The 22,430-nt window shown below is 40.6% G+C and overlaps 2 protein-coding genes across 2 annotated transcripts; both read right to left on the bottom strand.

Moving 5' to 3' along the window:
• Positions 1–382: 382 nt before the first annotated feature.
• LOC127032104 (olfactory receptor 10A7-like) lies at positions 383–1,336 on the bottom strand. Its single transcript, XM_050919140.1, has one exon. It carries the CDS (start codon positions 1,334–1,336, stop codon positions 383–385), a length of 954 nt encoding a protein of 317 aa, XP_050775097.1.
• A 19,645-nt stretch (positions 1,337–20,981) lies between these two features.
• On the bottom strand, positions 20,982–21,914 carry LOC127032539 (olfactory receptor 5V1-like). Its single transcript, XM_050919843.1, has one exon. The coding sequence runs from the start codon at positions 21,912–21,914 to the stop codon at positions 20,982–20,984; it is 933 nt and encodes a 310-aa protein (XP_050775800.1).
• Between the last annotated feature and the right edge of the window lie 516 nt (positions 21,915–22,430).

A 22,430-nucleotide genomic window follows, 5' to 3' on the forward strand; every position in this document is an offset into this window, starting at 1 on the left:
TTAGGGGTATGCCTGCACTGCAATCGCATGATGTTACTGCAGCTCGCAGAGACACACCTGAGTCAGCTTTAATCTAGCTAGCTCAGGTACCGGAGCAATGGAGCTGCAGCAGCCTGTGCTTGAGCCTGGGCTGTAGCAGCCCACTTGGAATCCCGTGAACTTACTTGCTTGGCTAGTCTCAGCTGAAGCATACGCTGCCTCAGCTTTAATGCTCCACTGCTTAGTAACTACAGTAAAGCTTGCTGGGGCCTGTCTACACCAGGTGAATTCACACTCTTTGATTGCAAGGTAGACTGACCCAAAGACAAGCCCATAAATTCAACCCCAAATGTGCAAACTTAATGAGACTGGTGTGAAAAAAATGAGGAGAATGGTTTAAAACTCATGAGATATTAATATACACATTTACTGGCATTTTTTTTCTCAGAGCCTCTTTCATCTCTTTGTTTCTCAGGCTGTATATGAAGGGATTGGCAAAAGGGGTCATAATTGTGTAGAAGACAGAGAACACTTTACTGAGGTCTCTAAGTGTGTTGGTTTTTGGTAGCAGATACACAATGATCAGGATCTCATAGAAAATTTTCACTATGATGAGGTGAGAGGAGGAGGTAGAATATGCCTTTTGCCTCCCGGTGGTGGAAGGGATTCGCAGGATGGTGGAGATGATACACAGGTAAGATGTCCCAGTTAAAGCAAATGGGGGCAGGGTGAATAAAGAAGACAGAATGGAAATTAAAAGCTCCACCTGGTAGATATCGTTGTGGCAGAGATTTATTATTTGTGTAAATTCACAGAAGAAATGATCAATTTCGTTGGAGCCGCAGAAAGTTAATTGTAACATCATACCAGTTACTACGGAGCTAACTAGCAACTCACTTATCCAAGACACAGTTGCTAGTTGCAGGCAGAAACTGCCATTCATAAGGGTTGCATAATGCAGTGGTTTGCATATCGCTAGGTACCAATCATAAGACATCGCTGCCAGGAGATAACACTCAATGGCTGCAAAGAAGCCAAAAAAGTAACCTTGTGTGATGCAACCACCAACAGAAATGGTCTTGTCCTCAGTCAGGAAACTGGCCAGCATCCTGGGGAGGATGGTTGAGGTGTAACAGATCTCCAAGCAAGACAAGTTCCCCAGGAAGAAGTACACAGGGGTGTGAAGGTGCTCATCAGTCATAACTAGCACAACAATGAGGATGTTTCCGGCCATGGTCACAATGTAAGTCACAAGGAACAGCAGAAAGAGAAGGATCTGCAGTTCAGGGACAGACCCAAATCCCAGGAGAATGAATTCTGTGAGGGAGGTTTGATTTCCCTGTTCTGCATCTGCCATGGTGGAAATGAGCCAAACTCTACAAGAGAACAAGTATGATATTTAATAAATATCAGTATCACATTATTAATTTAAATGCATTAATTTTCAAATGCTCCCTTTCCTTCTGGTCTCCCACACAAATACTGGGCTGAGAACACAGGCTGTGGGCTTGGAGACATATAATGGAGGCTTATGACATCTGAGAGTGAATGAGAAAAACTGAGACACAAACTCGCTGCTAAGGAAAGCTCAGATTTGTGAACCCTAGTTTTTCTGATTGGCAACAGAATAAGCTTTGCTCCCTTCATTCTGCTCCCAAGAGCTGATACTAGTGGTGTGTAGTGGGAAAAGCAGATGATCAGGACACAGAGCCATATCTAAGGATTTTTGCTCCTGGGGCAAGGGTCAGGGGCAGTACATTTGGCTCTTCGGCGGCAGGTTCCTCTCGGAGGAATTGTGCCATTCTTTGGCAGCAATTCGGCAGCAGGTCCTTCCCTCCAAGAGGGACTAGGGGATCCGTCACCGAATTTCTGCCAGAGTCGAACATGCCACCCCCTCCCTTGCTGATGACCGGTGACAATTTGACGACAAGTCCCTCAGTTCCTCTCGGAGGGAAGGACTTGCAGCCAAATTGCTGCCACAGGAGAGACTTTCTGCACACCTCACCTTCCGCGCCCGAGGCAAGTGCCTCACTCACCTGGCCCTTGTTAGGTCTCTGCCAGGAGGAGTCTGACACTAGTGGTGTACAGTGGGAAAGCCAGATCACCAGAAGGAGTCTGGCAAATGAAGGTGTAGGCACTGGATTCCCTGAATTCTCGAAGCCTCTTTTGGGCTGGTAAAACACCCCACAATTTTGCTGGCTATGAATCGGCTTGGTTTGGACTTCAGAAGCTTCCATTGTCCAGAACAGAAACCAACTCACCATCAATGTGTTTGTGCCAGTCCAAACCCTCACCTCCTAGGCCTTTTTAGGTGGTCATCATTTGCTTTCATTTGTGCTGTACCATGTAGATCAGTTTTTATTCTGCTTTGTCATCACATATTAACTTTTAAATTTCTCTGCCAAAGGATATTGTTGATTCAAACTCCTTAATGACATTCTGAAAATTGAATGATCTTCTCGGTATTGATTTCAAAGGCCCTGAATACAGGGATGAGGAAGTGACCTCTGGGGTTTTCGTCTAGAATGTGAGGGGTTTAGGGACCTGAAGTTGGTGCTTTGGGTGACAGCATCTCAAAGAGTTTTCCTCTGCCTAGACCATCACATAAGGAATTCTCTGGGCCTGATTTTAGTGGAAATCAGACAACTGGAAGCATCTCACCTCCCCATCATTATTGCAGTCATCAGCCAGAGAGTCATTTAGAGAGGAAATATCAAGTCTCTTTATATGGTCAAGCACTCACTGAGGATAATTAAAGTCTATTACTAGGGATAATCTGGATAAAAGATAATACTGAGATACATAAAGTGGGATTCTAGTTGAAGCCCACACCTTGGCTAGATGCCGATTGAAAATTTTCTGATGGAAATGTTGATTTATCAAAATCAAAACTTTCTACTGGGATGTGACATTTTCTGTGACATTTAGTTTTACAAATACATCAAAATTATAAAATATATTAAAAAGAAATAAAACACTATACAATTATAGAAAAGTAAAATAAAACAAACCAAAATGATGTAAAATTACAATAAATGCTATAAAAATAAAAAAAACTATAAACATAACAATGAAATATAAAATGCAATAAATAAAAATATAAATATATTAAAAAGAAAAAATATATCAAAATATTTTTCAAAATGGATAATTAAAAAAATAAAATTAAAAAAATAGCCTTTGAAAGTAAATAAAATAGAAGAGTATAAAAAGAAACAGTCATAAATGAAGTGAAATATGCTGGGAGAGAGTCAAGGATCAGTTAGTCCCTGATTCTGTGATCAAGAATAATCTTGGCAAACATCTTAGAGAGAGAATGCTTGATGCCACCTCAGAGGCCTGGCCCGCCCCATCGAAAGTTCCATCTCTAGCTGCAGCCATCCCTGATGCTTCAGAGGAAGGAGACCAAAAAAATCCCTCCAAAATAAAATCCCTCCCAGAATACATTCCCAGAGGATGTAAACCCTGAAGCATGAGCTTTAGGAACCTAAGACATAAACCAAAAATGAAGCCCAGGGCTGCTAAACCGTGCACCCCCACATCTCAGAAAATGCAATCATACAGTTGCACTCACAAATTTACCAAGCTCTTTCTTAAAACTAATTAAATTGTGTGTCCCTACAGCTCCTGTTGGAAGGTTGTTCCAGAATCTCACCCCTATGTTGGTAAGAAACCTTCTTCTAATTTCCAGGCTCCTTTTGTTCATAGCCAGTTACATAAATTTATTTTTGTCCAACAAGAAGAGGGAATTAGTCAGAGGAGCTTCACCATAACTTTTATCCCAGTGGTTATGGTGCTCATCTCAGATATGGGAGACCCCTACTTCAAGTGTCTGATGAGGAGAAATGGTTGAAATTGCTAGGATTTTTAAAGAAAATGAAACTAGTGTGCCTGGAAAACATTCTCCTGTCACAATGACATACTTTTAAAAAGAACCTGATGGAAAATTAGTGTGACTTCTGTTCCTAAGTCATTTAAACTCCTTTGAAAATCTGACTGAATGAGACTTTAGCTCTTTGTTCTGCACATCTGAAAGTCAGGCTCTACATATATACAAGAGTTTATCCTGCCCTCATGAAAGCGAGTGGCTATTTTGACATCAATTTTTAATAGAAATGGGAATGAAGCCAATGTTGTCTCCAATATCCAATCTATGTTTGTCCCCATATGACCCTGTAGAGAAACTAAACCTTTCCTCCATTATCAGCCCATGAAGCAAATATCTAAGCAAAGAGATGGAACTTGTACCAGAACCTAACTTTCAACATAGTCAGATTCTGTGCAAAGGAAAATTTCTGAATAGAGACAGGTAAATAGCTCAGTTTCTCAAGAGGCAGTGTTGCTTAACGTATTAATAAATGATGTAAGAAAAGGAGTAAATAGTGAAGTGGAAAAAATTACACACTACACAAAATTATTCAGATAATTAAATCCAAAGCAGACTATGAAGAGTTACAAAAGGGATCTCAAAAACCTGAGTAACTGAGCAAGAAAATGGCAGATGAAATTCAAGACTGATAAATGCAAAGTAAAGCACATTGGAAAGCATAATCCCAGCTGTACACACAAGATGATGAGGTCTAAATTAGCTGTTACCATTCAAGAAAGATCTTAGAGTCACCATGCGTAGTTCTCTGAGAAGATCTGCTCAATGTTCACCAGCAGTCAAGAAAACTAACAGAATGCTAGCATTAGGAAAGGGACAGATAAGAAGACAGAGAATATCATAATGCCACTATGTAAATCCATGGTACACCTACATCATGAATACAATGTGCAGTTCTGATCACCACATCTGAAAAATGATATATCTGAACTGGAAAAAGTACAGAGAAGGGCAACAAAAATGATTATGGGTATGGAACAGCTTCCATATGAGGAGAGATTAAAAAGACAGGGACTGTTTGGCTTGGAAAAGAGAAGAGTAAGAGAGGATATGAAATCATGAATCATGTGGGGAAAGTGAATAAGGTAGTATTATTTCTATTTTCTCAAAACACATGAACCAGGAGTCACCCACTGAAATTAATAGGCAGCAGGTTTAATACAAACGAAAGGAAGTATTTCTTCACACAATGCACAATCAAGCTGTAGAACTTGTTGCCAGGGGATGTTGTGAAGGCCAAAAGTATAACTGGGTACAAAAAGAAATACATCATTTCATGGAGGAATTGGTCCATCAATGGCTATTAGCCAAGACAGTCAGAGTCTCATCCCCACTCTTGGGGAGTCCATAAACCTCTGGCAGCTAGAAGCTGTGACTGGACAACAGAGGATGGATAACTCAACAAATTACTCTATTCTGTTCACTCCTTCTTAAGCCTCTGACACTGGCCACTGATGGAAAACAGGATACTGGATACAAGGACCATTGGTCTGACCAGGTATGGCCATACTTACATTCTTATTAAAACTAAGTGTCTTCTCCAGAGAATGCCCCACCCCGAACCTCCCCATAAAACACACACACACTCTCCAAAAAAAGAAACTACAGCTAACATGCACCAAATGAACTCTGTATTCTCAGTGCTGCCTTCAGAAATAGAGAGAGATGAGTGATTCCAGTAGTAGCTGGGTTCCCAGCCACAACCCCTTTGTTGCAATTCATTCAGTGTGAGCATGCAGTGCAATTGTAGCTGTCTCTGTCCCAGGATATTCGAGAGACAAGGCAGGGGTGAGATAATACCTTTTATTTTACCAACTTCAGTTGGTGAGAGAGAAGAACTCTGTCTGGCTCAAAAACTTGTCTCTCTCACCAACCCAAACTGGTCCAGTAAAAGATATTACCTCACCTACCTTGCCTCTGTCTGAGCAGACTGCTGCATCCTTGCAGAAGTCAATGGAATCCTGTTGAGAGACACACCCCTAGATAAGGAGGAAGGGGGAATCGGGTCATGTGTAAAGGAAAGGATAAAATAAAATTAACAAGGAATAAAAATATGAATCAACTCACCTGCCTTTTAAATGTGGATCATAAAAATGGTGAGATCCTTCTGACCTGTGGTTTTCTGTTGTCTTAGTCTGTTTATCTACATACTTACTGACTTGTCTGTCTAATCTCTCTATCTGCCTCTACAATACATGTCACGATATCAACTCTTCTTTGCTCCACTGCAAAGGATATCCCTACCTACCTTGTCAGATGTGACTGTCTGGAGTAAAGAGCCTTTCCTCACCTGACTCCAAGACTAAGAACTGATTTTTGAGAGTTGTTTAAATGCTGTCTTGTTCCCCTGGGACAATATCCCTGCAGACCCCTCTCTGAAACAAGCTACTTGTAACACTGATCTGGGTCAGTCCTTAAGCACAATTTACCATAAATAAGAATTAGAGTATTGAAGCTTGGATTGCCAAAAGAACCTTATGGATTTAGGTATCCAATCTCAGTGACAGGTTTGGATTTTAAAAGCTAGACCCTCAAACAGCAAACCATTTCATCTCCCATATGCTCCATTGACGATGCTACCCATAATGTGAATGGAGCAAATAGACTGCATGACAGGGTAGGGAAAAAGTAGGAGATGAGAGTGGCGATGTGGAGGGAACAAAAACAAACAAACAAAACCCCCTAAGCAGTATTGCTTGACCCTATGCTATTTGTAAACTTGACACCTATTCACCAAATATTTTCATGCATAGGAAAAGAAAGTCTAATTTGACAATCCAGCATACGGAAGCATCCCCTATACCATTAACCTATTGGTTGGGGTACTTGAATGTGAGGGAAACTCATTCGCTTCTCACTTCTGCCTGCTGTGGAGAAGAGCTTTGAAGTTAAGGCTCCTATCTCTCAGGAAAGTGCTCTAATCTCTGGGCTATAAGGTATTTTAGGGTCGGGCTTTCTAAGGCTCTCCTGATGAAGCTGTTCACATTGTAGAAATCAGCAGCACATCGGCAACAGCAGATAATAGATACATCCATGGTGGCATGTAGAATAGATTTCCATCTTAGATTCACCCTTGCAAGTTTTCTTTCTTCCACAAGGGTTTTTATGGGAGAATTTAGCTTTCTTAAATTCCTCAAAATTGCATATTCCAATCTTATTCATGGTCACTTTTATGCTCTTCTTCCTTTGACCTCAGATTAATAAGGCTTCAGTAAAAAAGTGAGCCCACCACTGCAGCCATCTTCTTCTCAACTGATATGAGACTGCAACTAGCTGGGATCATCTAAGTATGTCCTCACTTGTGAAAAAATCAAAGTGTGACACTCTGTACTTTGAGGGAGTGCCCCATAATCCCCATCTTTATCATTTGTATCTAGTTGTGATATTTCATATAAGGTTTGCCATGTAAAGTATTATGAAAAGGTTATGACCTGCTGAAACCCATTGTTCTACCTAAATAGGTATATCTTGAGTGCATATGAAGTTATGAGATTGTGCTCTATGGTTGTCATTGAAATATGCTGTACGTTTGCGAGTCACAATAAGAGAGGTGACCAAGTGCCCAGGGGTGTGTGAAATTGGCCATCAGCCACTATTGTCCAACAAGGGAGGTACAATTCAATGACTTATCTGCACAATACCACACCTGTGACTCAGCAATGCCCCAGCCATGCCTGAACTTTATTTTTTTCCATGTGCATGGACTAAGAGTACAAAGTAGAACATAGGACTAAGCACGTAGCCCCCTTTTCCTCTCCCCCACACCTGTGTTGAAGGCAACAAGAATGCTGGAGCTGAGGAGACTGGTCCCAGGCCTAATAGGGAAGGCCCGTGTATCAAAGACTGTACCCAACCTGCAATATCCAGTGGGGTGAGAAAATCTGCTTGAACTAGATTTTGCCCAAGTCTAATGAGGCTGAGAATTTAGACAGTGTGTTTATCTTTTATTTTCTTTTGGTAACTTCTCTGAATTTTTGTCTATCACTTATATTCTACCTTTTGCAGTCAAACTTATTTTTACGTTTGTCCTTACCAGGGAGTTTGTCTGAAGTGTTTGGTAAATCTACTCAGGTTACAAAGGTTGGTGCATGGTCACTTTCCCCTGAAGAAGTGGCGAACTAATTAATAAATTGGCATTGCTCAAGAAAGGTTCTTGACCAATGCAAGACAGTATATTTCTGAGGAACAAGGCTGGGATAGGGCGGGATTTGGCTGGTGCCTTTCTCTGTGTGTTTTGTAAGTGGCTATGGGAGCATTTATGCAATCTAGCTGGGCATGGAGCTCCACATGCTGCTGGACTGAGTGATAATAGCACCTGGAGGGGTTTGATGCCTTTCACTAGCTAGCACTGTGAGATACAACCCAGGCTAGTGAATTCAGGGGGCATTGCAGTCCCATAGTCCCAGGTTGCAGCCAAGGGCTCCCGTCCCACAAACGAACAGATTTTTAAAATCTGTCTAATTTCCTCCTCAGCTATTGTTAATGGATATATTTCTGCTCTGTATAACACAGATGCCATGGCTACCACATTGAACACTCATCTCTTAGCTGTCACATAGATATTCTGCCACCCAGACTGAGGCATTTGAAGATGCTGAAATGACACCAATGCAAGACTGATCATATATGTGACCTCCTTCAGCTATAGAACCTCCTGCTGTCAACCCACTACCCACATAGATACAACTATTCACCCATTCAAAACCATTGACATGTACATGCACAGCGCCAGGCCATTCATTTCCATTTTATAGGAGGCATTCATGGCTTTGGTTTTATCATCATTGATTATGTTATTTTTCTCAACTGTTGGTCAGTAGTCACTCCAAGTAAGGCAAAACCAACTTCATATTCAAGATATACTCAAGATGAATCTCTAAATAATACATCTCCTACCTGGGCCTCAATCAGTCTGTGACACTCTGTGTCTTGCAGCAGGACCCTGCCCCAGCATAGTCACACTGCCATACACTTATGATATATTTTGTACAAAGTAGATCATGTAAAGTAGTAATGGAAAAGTTACAATCTATCAAGTATGATCATTCTTTGTGTATTCATGTATTATCTTTGTATCTACAGTTATGAATATTAGGTACGTAACAGTATTTCAGATGTTTGCTACTGGGGGTGACACCCAACAGGGATTTACATATTGTCTGACCAACACATTGTGAACGGACTATTCAAGTTAATGGCCCATTACTGAACACTTAACTTTCACAATGGACCATAGAAGATACCTGTCCCCACCTGTGGCTCCTTCCTGTAATCTTTCTAGCTGAAGTATGGGAGATGGCTGCTATTGTGCTAAGTATGTAAAGGAATGTGACTCGCTCATGTAACCCTGACTCTATCTTGTAAAGTGTATTTTTTCACAAACTCGGCTGGGGGCTGTGTTTGAAACTGTAAAACTCCACCCGGCAGAGGAAGCTATAGAAGAAGGAGAGTGACATCATGACTTGTTCTTTCTCCCACCACAACTCAACACCTGAAGGAACATCTGAAAAACAAAGACTCTGAACTGGAGAGAGGGTCCCAGGCTGAAAGGATTTCTTGCCTGCATACTAAAGAACTATTTGTATGATCAATCAGGGTGAGACATTGCTTGATTCAAATCTTGTTCAGTTATGAGAACCCAGACTGCGATTTTATTGTATTTCTTAAACTAACTTTGATCTATATGCTTACTACTTGTAATTACTTAAAATCTATCTTTTGCAGGCAATAAACTTACTTTTATGTTTATTCTTACTAGCGAATTTGTCTGAAGTGTTTGATAAATCTACTCAGTTTGCAAAGGCTGTCCATATCCACTCTCCTTAAAGAAGCGTCAGATCAATTAATACATTTTCATTGTTCGAGACATGATCTTGAGCAGTGCAAGACAGTATATCCCTGAGGCACAAGGCTGGGAGGATCTGGTTGGTGCCTTTCTCTCTGAGATTTCATGAGTGGCTCTGAAAGCATTCATGCAATCTAGCTGCATGTGGGACTTCACATGCTGCTGGACTGAGTGAAAACAGAAGCTGGAGAGAGGTTTGTTGCTTGTAGCAGAGCATTTTGAGACACACTCCAGGCTGGTGAATTCTGGGGGCACAGCTGTTCCACAGTCTCAGGTTGCACCCTGTCACATCATCCAATAGTCTATTCTAACATTAAATACTCTAAAGCATACCTGAAAGCATAACTGTCTCACCTCTGATTCAACAGAATGCCAGCCTGCAATACAACTGTTGTCCCTCACATAAATCAATGTATCATGGTACTATTCCTCTATGTAGCACAGTGGTGAAGCCATATACACAGCACTAATTGATGCAGTAAGTCAAACCCCGGGTGTAAATTCTATAAACACAATGGTACCATCCTTTGGTCACTCTAGTAATTTTTCAGTAACATTTTTTCTCTCTCTACTACTGTGATGCTTTTAGTACCATATAATGGAAAGGATATTTCACTCCAAAGGGGTCTGTTTGGGCTGTAGGGGAAGAGGCTCTTTCCAATACTTGCCTAATACTTTACATTTTATAAGCCATAGACAGTCAGTTGTCCTGGTTAATGGGACCCATTAAGATTCCAAACCACCATTAATGGCCCACACTTTGCATATTTACAATAGGCCTTCAGAGTTATATTTCATATTTCTAGTTTCAGATACAAGAGTGATACCTTTATACAAATAGGATGACCACACTCAGTAAACAATAAGCTTTATAACAATACCTTTTGCATGAAGCATATTCCAGTTACTTGATATTCTCCCATTAGTGTATTTTTATAAAATCATATAGACTGCAAAGTCACAGGGATCAAACAGAATGTAGATTCTCAGCTCACACAGACGTACTCACGGTAGCTCTCTTTGAGGTAGCTGACTCAAAATAGTAATGTAGCTGCTGTAGTACAGGACTTGGCATATGTTGGCATGAGCTAGGTGTGCCAAACCTACGGATAGGGTTCAGGCAGATTTTCATTCAGTGAAACTAGTCTGTGCCTCTACTCACTGCTGCCCATGATACTACTGCTACACTGCTAATTTTGGAATGCTAGCTCCAGGAACTGGGTATCCCACCTCTAGCTCATAGTGCAGACACAGCCATTAACAGTCAATGTGTTAAAGGCTATAGCTTTCTGTACTTGAGGAGCACTGGAACCAGTTTGAACAGGCTGGATCACACTGGGGGAACCATACACAGACACACAGGAGAATCTGAGTAGGCCAAGAGAATGCAAATCAGACAGATTCTGTCCCTGTAATTTAAGAGTGAAGCTAAACTAATTTAGCTTCTAGTGAAGTATGAGATTAAGTATGTGTTCAGGGCTCTTGTAGGAGCTGTCCAACAAGTCCCAAAGGATTTTCGTCTGGTTTCCAGTTCATCACATCTCAGCTCAGACCAAGGTCATCGCCCGATTCTGAGTCATTGTTTTCTCCAGTTTGACTCTTTAAAGAGACTTTGACTAGATAATCAGCCAGATAATGGCTATCTGCTCAAAGTGTAGCTTCAAAAGGGGTGGATTCTAGGTGGGTCATTTGAATAATCTTCACCCACATGAATTTCCTTGAAAATCCACTTCTCATGTATTATCCCCAAAAGTCCTTTGAATTCCCCATATCTCCCAGTAATTGGCTTCCTTTTAAAGACGCTCCACACAATCCTACAATAGTACACAAACATATGCATTTTTAATACAATGAACTCCAAAGAGATGAAACATAATTCAGTCAGGTTTGTCCAGGATGTTACAGGACCTTGTCATATCTGTCACAAGGCCACTCTTGTAATATAGTGTTTGAACAACTTGCAGCGCTTACTCATCTCCCATCTTTTTACAGCCTTACTCCCATCTACATGGGGTTGATTTTTCGTGTCCTTCTTTTCCTTTCAAGTCTATCTTGAATGCTATTCTTTGGAAACTCTGCAGCTAATTGTATGACATCTATCCATCTAAGTTCTGGGTCTGCCAACCCTTCCCTTACCCTCCATTTCTAAGTTGAACTCCCTGTTTCCTATATAGTCTTTTGATTTTCTTTTCACATGGCCAAATCATCTATTCCTGGACTCCCTCAGCTTTTCTATAACTTTTAGCATCTTCACATTTCCCTTCATTCATTCCAAACATGGTCAATCCATGTAACTCCAAGCACCCATCTTTCCATTTTCATTTCCATTGTATTCAAGATCTGCTCCTGTCTGTTCCTCAGTGCTCAGAATACAGAGTCCTCTGAAAGTGCAGGCCTAATTAACATCTTGCAGATCTCACTTTTCAATTTGGTAGGTTTAGTGAAAATACAAATGCTCATATTACCAGGCATATAACGCCCAATCCAGCAAAACTTACTCCTGTGAATGTTGTAAACATGAATAATTTTATTGAAATTAAGTGTGACTACAGACTATTAGCATGAGTGTAAATCTGTTTGCAGGTTTGGGACTATGATGGGTTAGGTGACAGAAACCCTCTGGTAGCTGCCACTTGATGTGCCAAGACTACTTCTACCCCTGTCTTCCCCACCAGCCTGGGACCCCAGCATCCTGTCTTGCTGAACCAGACATGCCCGTCTGCTCCAACACAGACCCAGGGTCTGAATTATTTGCCCCAAAGCTGCAGGTTTACCTGAAAGCAGCTTAGAGAAGTGTTCCTGCCTTTAACACTCAGATGCCCAACTCCCAATGGAGTCTAAATCCAAATAAATCCATTTTTCCCTGTAAAAAGCTTATACAGGGTAAACTCATAAATTGTTCACCCTCTATAACACCGATAGAGAGATATGCATGGCTGTTTGCCCACCCAGGTATTAACAAATTCTCTGAGTTAATTAATAAGTAAAAAGTGAGTTTATTTAATACATACAGTAGGATTTAAGTGATTCCAAGTAGTAACAATTGTCAAAGTTAGAATCAGGACTCACAATTTGTCAGACCACTCTGTTTATTAGCGCAGCGCTCCGCCAATAACATTCAGAATATGTGAGCGGCCATGCAAGGCCAAAACAGTCTTATTTATACAGATAAAAGAGCGGGAATCAGACAAAGGAACAAAGAAAGCAAAACTGTAAAATTCACCTGGGGCACAGCATGCATATCCTACTTCCTTACTAACTCTTTATGGATCTGAGGCTAATGCTTCACCAATTGCCCTTAAACAGTGCAATTGTTCTATGTTAATGTCTGTATTCCTGACACCTGGTTGCAACATTCCAATATCTTTGCTTAAAGATACAGACAACATTTCTTTAATCCTTTCTATTTTCACAATATAATTCATTCTACTTTCACAATCCCTCCTTTTGGTCAAGCGCACGCCATGACCAACAATTACTGGGTTCCACAAATTAACCGTTCCTTATCTCTTTGTTCATCAGTGATATTCAAAATCATCATATTAGCACTCTGTTTTGGGGCAGTCATCTGGGTGACACAATTCTGGATACAACGGATTAACTGAAAGCATACAAAAATCACTAAGATTTCAAACAGGATAGTTAGGGCTCCCTGAAACAACCAGTTTCCTATGCCAGAGAAATTGAACAGGTTACTTAGCCACTTCCATAAAGAACTCAGCTCTTCATGAGGAAGATATGCGATTTGTTCTAAGTGGCTATAGCGATCTATTACCTTATTGGTATTGTATAAACATACAACATTGTTTTCCAGTGAGAGCACAGGTCCCTCCTTTGGCCATCAGCACTATGTCTAATGCCTGACGGTTTTGGAGGGCAACCTGTCTGATCGCCCCTGTTTCTTTGGCCAGGGTTTTTAAACTTTCTCCGGTTTCATTTGCCATTATTTAACTACTTAGGAGCCTTTTTGCCTGGTGTATTGCTCCCCCAAGTGGGGTAAAGGAACTGCCAATAGCCTCTTCCCAGGTGTCATTACTGTTCCATATTGTGTTAAACAGACAAGGTCCTCCAGTGAGGTCTGGGGAATTGAGTGGGATAGCCAGGACAGGAACACCAGTTTGAGAGTGGGCTGGGATGTGGCTGCAGACCCAGCATTTAGAAATAATAAGGGTATGAGCTATCCACACTTGCTGCTGGATAAAAGAATTGTCATTGTGTGCACCCCAGACCTTAAGATACCAGCAGCTGAGGAACAGGCGCTACCAGAGCTGCATGTTGGAGGCAGGGCCCTTCTGGTTCTGACAACCTCAACTGAGGGAACTGCACTCACAGTTTTATGTCCACCAGGCAGCAGGCGCTCGGCTCACTACTGCTTCTTCTTGGGCCTTGCTTTATGTAGTCATCTGCTTCTGGCAACCCTTACGAGAGCGTAGATTGTAAGGTATTGCAGGCTGTTCCTCTACGTCTTCTTCTGGAGTCAAAAAAATTGACTCTGCGTGGTCCTGAGGTGGTGATTGGTTCACTGGGGTCTGTGCATTCTTACACTGTGAAGCATGTATCCACTCTGAGATGCCAGACAGTTTAACAGCCGTCCCTTGACTCTGGCTGTAACAATGGCCTTCACACCTTATCTTTTCCTGATGCATTCATTCCTCATTCACACAAATAGATTTGAGAATACAAACAGTAGTATTTTATATTGAACAAAAAAAACATTGCAAATTAAACCTTGCTAAGTTTTACAATTGATAACTAAGACAATTTACATTGAGACCCAGGCCTTCAATGTTTCTCTAATTTACTTAACACAGACACAATAGAGAATCCTGTCTCTTACTACCTAAATCTTAAAACAAAGAGTTAGAGAGGGCCCAATTTGTAATGCATATGGGAAAACAGAATCTTATAGTCCCAGGGGGTCAGTTCTTTCTGCTATTTAAAAAAAAAATGGCTAGCAGAATGAAATCAAATTATACTTTAGTTCTTATGGGACATTATAAAATCCTGCTCCTACATATCCCCCTTTTGACACTAAGATTATTAATCGCCAGTGTCACTTCTTATTTAGTCCACGTAATAGAAAATACTGGGAGGTGATTTGGGCCTGTGGCTTTAGCTTTACATACATTTGTTTTATTTACCAGCACATTTTAAACATTTCAATTAAACACATACAATTTAAAACCAAAAACAATTAGGGGTAGTAACATTAGTATGCCAGTAGTTGTGGGAGACCATCCAGAAAATATGTTATACCAATGGTAACCTGTTTTTTTTGTTTTTTTTTTTTTTTTTTTTGCAGTGGCAATTCTTAACATGTCCCCATTTGTGTGTATAATATGAATAACCCAGTTTTCCATGGTTTTTTTTTTATTTTTATTTTTTTAGGAACCATGTTACCTTTTTACCTTTTAAACAGATGATTGGTAACTGTTTGCCATTTAATGCCAAGATTGATAGAGAACTCAGCTAAATCAGTGCTTTTAAGTAAGCTGAGACTCTTTTGTTGTTGTTGTGGCAAATAGTAAATGTGATTATTGGTAAACACAGTACTTACATTATATTTACATTTGTCTTCTGGTGGGTTGCTAACATTTTTTAAACACTTTTCCCCAAGAATTAACACATACACATAGCCCATTATACAGTACTCTGGATTATCTGAAAGACAAAAAGAACAATTTTCTACCCCTTTTTACAATATACACCGCACATGTCCGAGGGAAAATGCACATTCCTTCTATACTATAACTTTTTTAAAACATTAGCCATATCAATTTTTACATAAGGTGTAACTGCTTCTTTTGTTCTTACAGAGTTTTCATGTATCCTTATCAAAGTGACAGTCTGATTCTACAGAGCCATTTTAAGGCTCAGTGTTTTTAACATTACTTCTTTTTGTTTTGTGCACCTCACCTCTGTTGTTGCTTCAGAGGGTCACTGTTAACTTCTTATTCTGTCATTATAGCTCTTATCTGCTATTGTTACAAAAAAAACAAACCAAACAAACAAAAAGACTCCAGAATCTCTACCTATTCTCCTGATTCTGACTGCCCTATTGCAGCCATGACTTGGTCTTTATTTAAAAACATTTTAATTTTTGTAAAGAATCAAGTTACCCCTTAAGGGTTAAATGCTAAATCCCAAAGCCAAACAACACTAATTACCTGTGTCTTGCAAAAAGGTCTGTCAGTTTTGCAACTTTGAATCAAAGAGTCAAATGAATTTTTAGTGGCATTAAAAACAAAAACAAAATCAATTTATCTTACACCTACAAAACAGTAGTTTTACAAACCAGATGTGTTGGTTTAGATTCTTAGAACTTTACATGCACAGACAAATAGATACATACACATTTTCTTTTCCTTAACATTTTTTTTTACACTGCTTTGTTTTTGCATAGCTTTATATATATATAAGGATTATTTACAGGCACTCTTCTGGAAAAGGGCCCATTTTCCCTTCAGAATGTCTGCAAAGAAACCAAGAATTCTCTCTCTTTAACATGGTCCTTTTTAACATTTTCCACAAAGTTTAACTGCTTAATTCTCTCCAGCCTCTATAGTTAACTTTTCACTCTCTTTTCTTAAATCACTTGTTTATGTTCCAAAATGACACCTTTATCACCTTAGATTTCACCCTTTTAAGTATTGTTCCAGGGGTTCATGCCTGCACTTACTACTTTTTTTACTCCTGACACTATTCCCTTAGGGCTTTCAACCTGTTTCTTTTCTGTTGCTTGCCTGCTTGTCTGGGCCCGATCCTGCTTTTTTTCAATGAACCGTTTGTGAATGATATTGTGGTCATTTCACAATTTTGAAAGAAATGTTCAAGGAAAGGGACCAGGAAGGGTGGGGGCTAGTTGAGGAGTCCCCCCGCCCCCAACCTTGCTGAATTGGTAGTGGGACACTATAAAGAATCAGTTTCTGAGGCAGACAAACAAAGGGGAACAGAACAAGGGACTTTTTGTCCTTTTTACAATGAGATGGGAGTATGAAGGGGTTTGGATCGCTCCGGGGTTTGGAGAACAGGGTAAAGGGGAGCGCTCGGTCTAGTGGTGGGAGAGGAGGCTTTTAATAAAGCTTTTAACTTATTATTTGAATAAGTGAGAGAGGCCAGTTTTGATTTTGTCCACCTATGATTTGCCTCTTCCCACCACTGCATGAAACAATTAACCTCTCCTTTAGCCAATTTAGTTTTAGGTTGGCCGAGTTTGTCCTTTAAGACGTCCACTCAGTCTTTGTTCCAAGATTTTAACAGTGGCCACTGAGTTTTGGGATCCCCCTGAGTTAGCCTAGACCATTTTCCCAGAAATTTACAGGAGTCTTGACCCTTTTTACAGTAGTCTGGACCCATCCTAAATACATAAAATGAGCCGGCGTTCATTTAGGGAACTGTCCCGACTTAGACGTCTGGTTACCAGTACAGGAGGACTTTCACACACCAATCACACAAGAAGGAAATTCAGGTTCGTCAGAGCGATGCCTGCTGCAACACATAAAAGGAGCCCACAGGCTACTGCCTCAATTGCCCTTGCTTTCACACTAAGGGTTTTACCAAAGGTGTGGTGCGGCTGCAATTGTGCAGATTTCACTCACTCAGACCGCGGGGACAGGAACCCCTTGGTCGGCCGATCCCCAGACAGAGACGGCACCCAGACTCAAACACTCCACAAGAGGACAGATAGACACAGAGACAGGACAGTCCTCAGTCCGGACAAAACACAGAAATAATTACCTGACCAGATTCCTGATGTCAGATCCCGGGATCCCTACCAGAACAGAGTGGGAACCAACAGGTTCGATGGCGTAGACCTCACTGTGGTTGTGCGCCTTTCCGCTCTAGTGGGGGACCGCTTGGGCCAAACGCCCAGGTGCCGGCTGCCACGGTCATCCCACAAAAACAGTCAGGAATCACACAGCCCCAGTGAAGACGGTTGCCATCTCGGTGGAACCTCCAAATTGTCAAAGTTAGAATCAGGACTCACAATTTGTCAGACCACTCTGTTTATTAGCGCAGCGCTCCGCCAATAACATTCAGAATATGTGAGCGGCCATGCAAGGCCAAAACAGTCTTATTTATACAGATAAAAGAGCGGGAATCAGACAAAGGAACAAAGAAAGCAAAACTGTAAAATTCACCTGGGGCACAGCATGCATATCCTACTTCCTTACTAACTCTTTATGGATCTGAGGCTAATGCTTCACCAATTGCCCTTAAACAGTGCAATTGTTCTATGTTAATGTCTGTATTCCTGACACCTGGTTGCAACATTCCAATATCTTTGCTTAAAGATACAGACAACATTTCTTTAATCCTTTCTATTTTCACAATATAATTCATTCTACTTTCACACAGACAAAACAAAACCACCAAGCAAAATAAAATTAAACTCGCAAATCTATCTCTAATCAAACTGAATGCAGATAATCTCTCCCTCAGAGATGCTTCAGTAAGTTTTTTTCCTCAGACTGGACACCTTCCTAGCCTGGGCACAATTATTTCCCCTGGTACAGCTCTTGTTCCAGCTCAGGTGGTAGCTAGGGGATTCTTCATGATGGCTCCACTTTTTCCTATTCCACCCATTTATATATCTTTTGCATAAGGCGGGAATCCTTTGTCCCTCTGGGTTCCCTTCCCTCCTCACAATGGAAAAACACCAGGTTAAAGATGGAATCCAATTCATGTGCCATTATCTCATGTCACCGTGAGAACCCAAGCCTTCATTCCTCCCAGGCTGGCTCACAGGAAGGCTTGCCTACAAATAGAGCCATCGACAGACAATTATCCTGTTTAATAGGAGTCATTAAGATTCCAAACCACCATTAATGGCCCACACTTTGCATATTTACAATAGGCCCTCAGAGTTAAATTTCATATTTCTAGTTTCAGATACAAGAGTGATATCTTTATACAAATAGGATGATCATACTCAGTAGACAATAAGCTGTGTAGCAATACCTTTTGAATGAAGCATATTCCAGTTACTTGATATTCACCCATTAGCATATTTTTATAAAATCATATGGACTGCAACGTCACAGGAATCATACAGAATGTAAGTTAGTTTCAGGTGCTCTAGAAGTGGAAGTTTTGTAAGCCTCAGTTAGAGGTCTGAATGCAGACAGGCTGTAGGAGTATGTCCATTTAGTCTAAACATTCAAGTGCATGCAGTGTCACATCTCTAGATCAGACGAGATTCACAAAAACAGAGAAACGAAGAAGCCCATTCAGTGGAGACCTCCTTCTTTCTCTCTGTAGGATTTTCATAAGGTGAGGGTGATGGTTTGGACTGAGCGACTCTTGGAAGGGTGTTCTTTGCATGTACTGATGGCATGAAGATGACAAAATTAGATAGTGGAAGATTTTTTGCTACACATTCCATTTTTTATCTTAATGTAGCGAAATTCAGTAAAGGTTTAGATACAAATATTTTGGGCTATTTTAATTAACTCTGAAAACATATTTTAAAGGGATATTAAATATGCTTCAGACATTAAGCCAATGTCTATTTATGTACAATTCTACTGTGAGGAGCTGAATATACCACAGCTCTCTACTGTGAAACTTTCTGATCATCTAGTTCTAGTCACTGTCAGAAACAGGATACTGAGCTAGATATGGCCATCAACTTGGACTCAGTTCTTATGTTCCCATCACACAGAATGTCAGAATTGAGCAGTTCTCTCCAGCAACATCTGTAACCCACAAAGATCCCAAAGTAGTTTCTGTGTATTAATTTGGATCCATAGACAGGCCCAAAATATCCATATAACTCAGTCAGTGTCCCACATTAATCTGTTTTAAACAAGGTTTAGAGTCTGGCATGCAGAGACGTCACTCTTCTTAGTACCTTGGCAAACATACCATTAAAAATCCCATTTTATAACCTTTTATTAAAGATAAAGACAAGGTGGCAAAACAGATAAAGCATTTGAAATGTAAAATATTAAATCAGGCTTTCATTTTAACTTCACTTGTTCCCTTTTTCTTCTACTGAAGACAGATTAAAAAAAAAAGAATTAGATAAATTCATGTAGGATAGGTCCATCAATGGCTTTTAGTCCAGATTGCCAGAGAGGCGACACGCTGCTCCGGATGTCTCTAAACCTCTGACTGCTAGAAACTGGAATTGGACAACAGAGCATGGATCACTCAATAATGGACTGTTTTGCTCATATTGCCCTTTGAAGAATCTGGCACTGGCCCCTGTCAGAAACAGGATACTGTGCAAGATAGACCATTGGTCTGATGGACCATCTGACCTGGGATGGTCTATCATTTGTTCTTATGTCCTAACATCACGATAGATGATTCCTTAGCCAATGGAAGAGGATGAGGAGAAGGGTGTGTTCTAAACCCCATCTCTGTCGGAGTTCAGTCCCCATGTCCTCTAGAGCAAGATACCTCCTTCTGTTTAGAGGGTTCTCAGGTGGAAATCCTCTAACTGCACCTAAGGCATTTTTTAACAAAAAAACGAGTGGGAAAAGGAAGAAGGAATTAGACGGAGGAGACCACTCAACTTTTATCTCAATGATAAGGGTAATCACCTGGGATGTGGGAGGGCCATGCTTCAAGTGCCTGATAAGGAGAAAGGATTAAAACAGGGGATCTCTCCCCACCCATGCGAGTGCCCTAACCATGAGGATATGATATATGCTCATGGGGATCTCTCTCTAACTTTCCTGTTCAAACCTAAGTTCTTTTGTGGATCTAGTCCTACCTGAGAAATAAGGCTATTGGCCTTATTTATTTATTTATTTATTTATTATAATTAATGATTGAAAAAACAATCTATGATATTTTAACAGGGTAAAGTACAATAAGATAACTATTTGATATCAGTTGTTTTAACAAATTAGTCAAAAACAAACCCCTGAGAAATCAATGCATAAAGAAATTTTTATAAAATTGGCCAGATGCTCAGCTGGTATAAATTGGCCATAGCTCCTCTGAAGTCAGTGGGCCAGATTAAACAGATATGGGAAAAGGAGAGAGAGATTCATATGTGTGAATGACTCTCTGGCCTGGTGCTCAGAGCACTCACTATGGATGTAGGACATCCAGGGTCCAGGCCCCTGTGCTCTAGTGACTCTTTTACTACTTGTCCCAACGACTTTATTGGAGCCATACTGATTTAAAGCAGTTGAGGTTATTAAAATGTGGCCATCAGTTACCTGACGTGAGACTGTCTCAAACACAAGTTAGCCATAGTTCTCTGCTCTTGGATTTAAAAAAAATATATATATACTTAATTTAAGATCATCAGCACTACTTGAGAAACTTCAATTTCCCCAACGTTTTCCCTAGTGCTATTTTCACCTCCTTGTTTTTCAGGCTGTAGATGATGGGGTTTAACATGGGGGTCAAGATGCTGTACTGGATGGAGAATATTTCATCCAGAACCACAGAGGAGACTGAGCTCGGTTTTGTGTACTGGAAGAAGGCTGTCAGGTACCATAAACCAACCACAATAAGGTGGGAGCTGCAGGTGGAGAAGGCTTTACGCCTGCCCTCCACAGAGCGTATTCTCAGGATGGTGGACACGATGAAAATGTAGGAGAACAATGTGAGGAGGAAGGAGCTTGACCCAAATATCACAACAGAAGTAAGAAGCACCACTTGATTGGTGAGGGTGTCATTGCAGGATCGTTGTAATAGAGGAGGGAGTTCACAACTGAAATGGTTGATTTGATTGGGCCCACAGAAACGCAACTTGGAGGTAAAAACAGTGTTAAGCAGGGCATGGAAGAAGCCTATTGTCCATGCCCCACTCACCAGCTGAACACAGATCCCTTTACTCATTCTTTCCATGTAACGCAATGGGTCACAGATGGCAGTGTAGCGGTCATAAGCCATGGCCGAGAGAATGAAAATTTCAGCACCAATAGAGAGGAGGATGAAAAACATCTGGACAATGCAGCCATTGACAGAAATAGTTTTGTGCTCTACTAGGAAGTTCATCAGCATATTAGGCACCGTGACTGAGGAATAGCAGATATCAACAAAGGATAAATGGAAGAGAAAGAAGTACATTGGGGTGTTAAGATGAGAATCAGCTCTTATCACCACCATGATCACTATGTTACTACCCAGAGTGATTAGGTAAATAATTAAAAACATTGAGAAGAGGAAAATCTGCATCTGTGGGTCACTGGAAAGTTTCCGGAGAATAAATTCGGTCACTGTGGTTTGATTTTCCATTGATATTTATTTGGGAAAACTGTAACCTGTGAGACCAATAAATAAATAAATTTAATTTAACACAACATAAATGAACTAAATTGGCATGCGGACATTATCTGTTCAGTTGTATGAATGCAAAGAAAGCCCTATTCTATCCTGTACAATATATATCTTTAATTAGATTTTAAGATTTTAAGATTTAGAGAAATAGACAGCAATGAACTGGTTGGAATTTGTGTGTTGTACAGAGACAAAATATGCCAGATAGGGGCCGAATTCCTCTTGCGTAACTGCCACTTTAAGCACCCAAATTGCAGATTCAGGCCCGACAGGTATTCAGAAAATCCCTGCCAGGCTAGGACTAAGGGAAAGCTTGATACAGGCCTCGCTTAGTGTCTCCTGTTGAATCTGTTCCCCTGTGATTAAATAATCAAAGTCATTGAAGAAAGGAGACTTGATCTCCTGCATCCAGGGTGAGGGCCTTAACAAGCAGACTATAAAGTCCTTTGCTCACTTGGTGTCTCTCTGGCCTAA

Source organism: Gopherus flavomarginatus, chromosome 12 (genome assembly GCF_025201925.1).
Source record: "Gopherus flavomarginatus isolate rGopFla2 chromosome 12, rGopFla2.mat.asm, whole genome shotgun sequence".
Classification (NCBI taxonomy): domain Eukaryota; kingdom Metazoa; phylum Chordata; order Testudines; family Testudinidae; genus Gopherus; species Gopherus flavomarginatus.

Coding starts and splice junctions, on each gene's coding strand:
- LOC127032104 (XM_050919140.1), bottom strand. CDS start 1,336: ATGGCAGATGCAGAACAGGGAAATCAAACCTCCCTCACAGAATTCATT.
- LOC127032539 (XM_050919843.1), bottom strand. CDS start 21,914: ATGGAAAATCAAACCACAGTGACCGAATTTATTCTCCGGAAACTTTCC.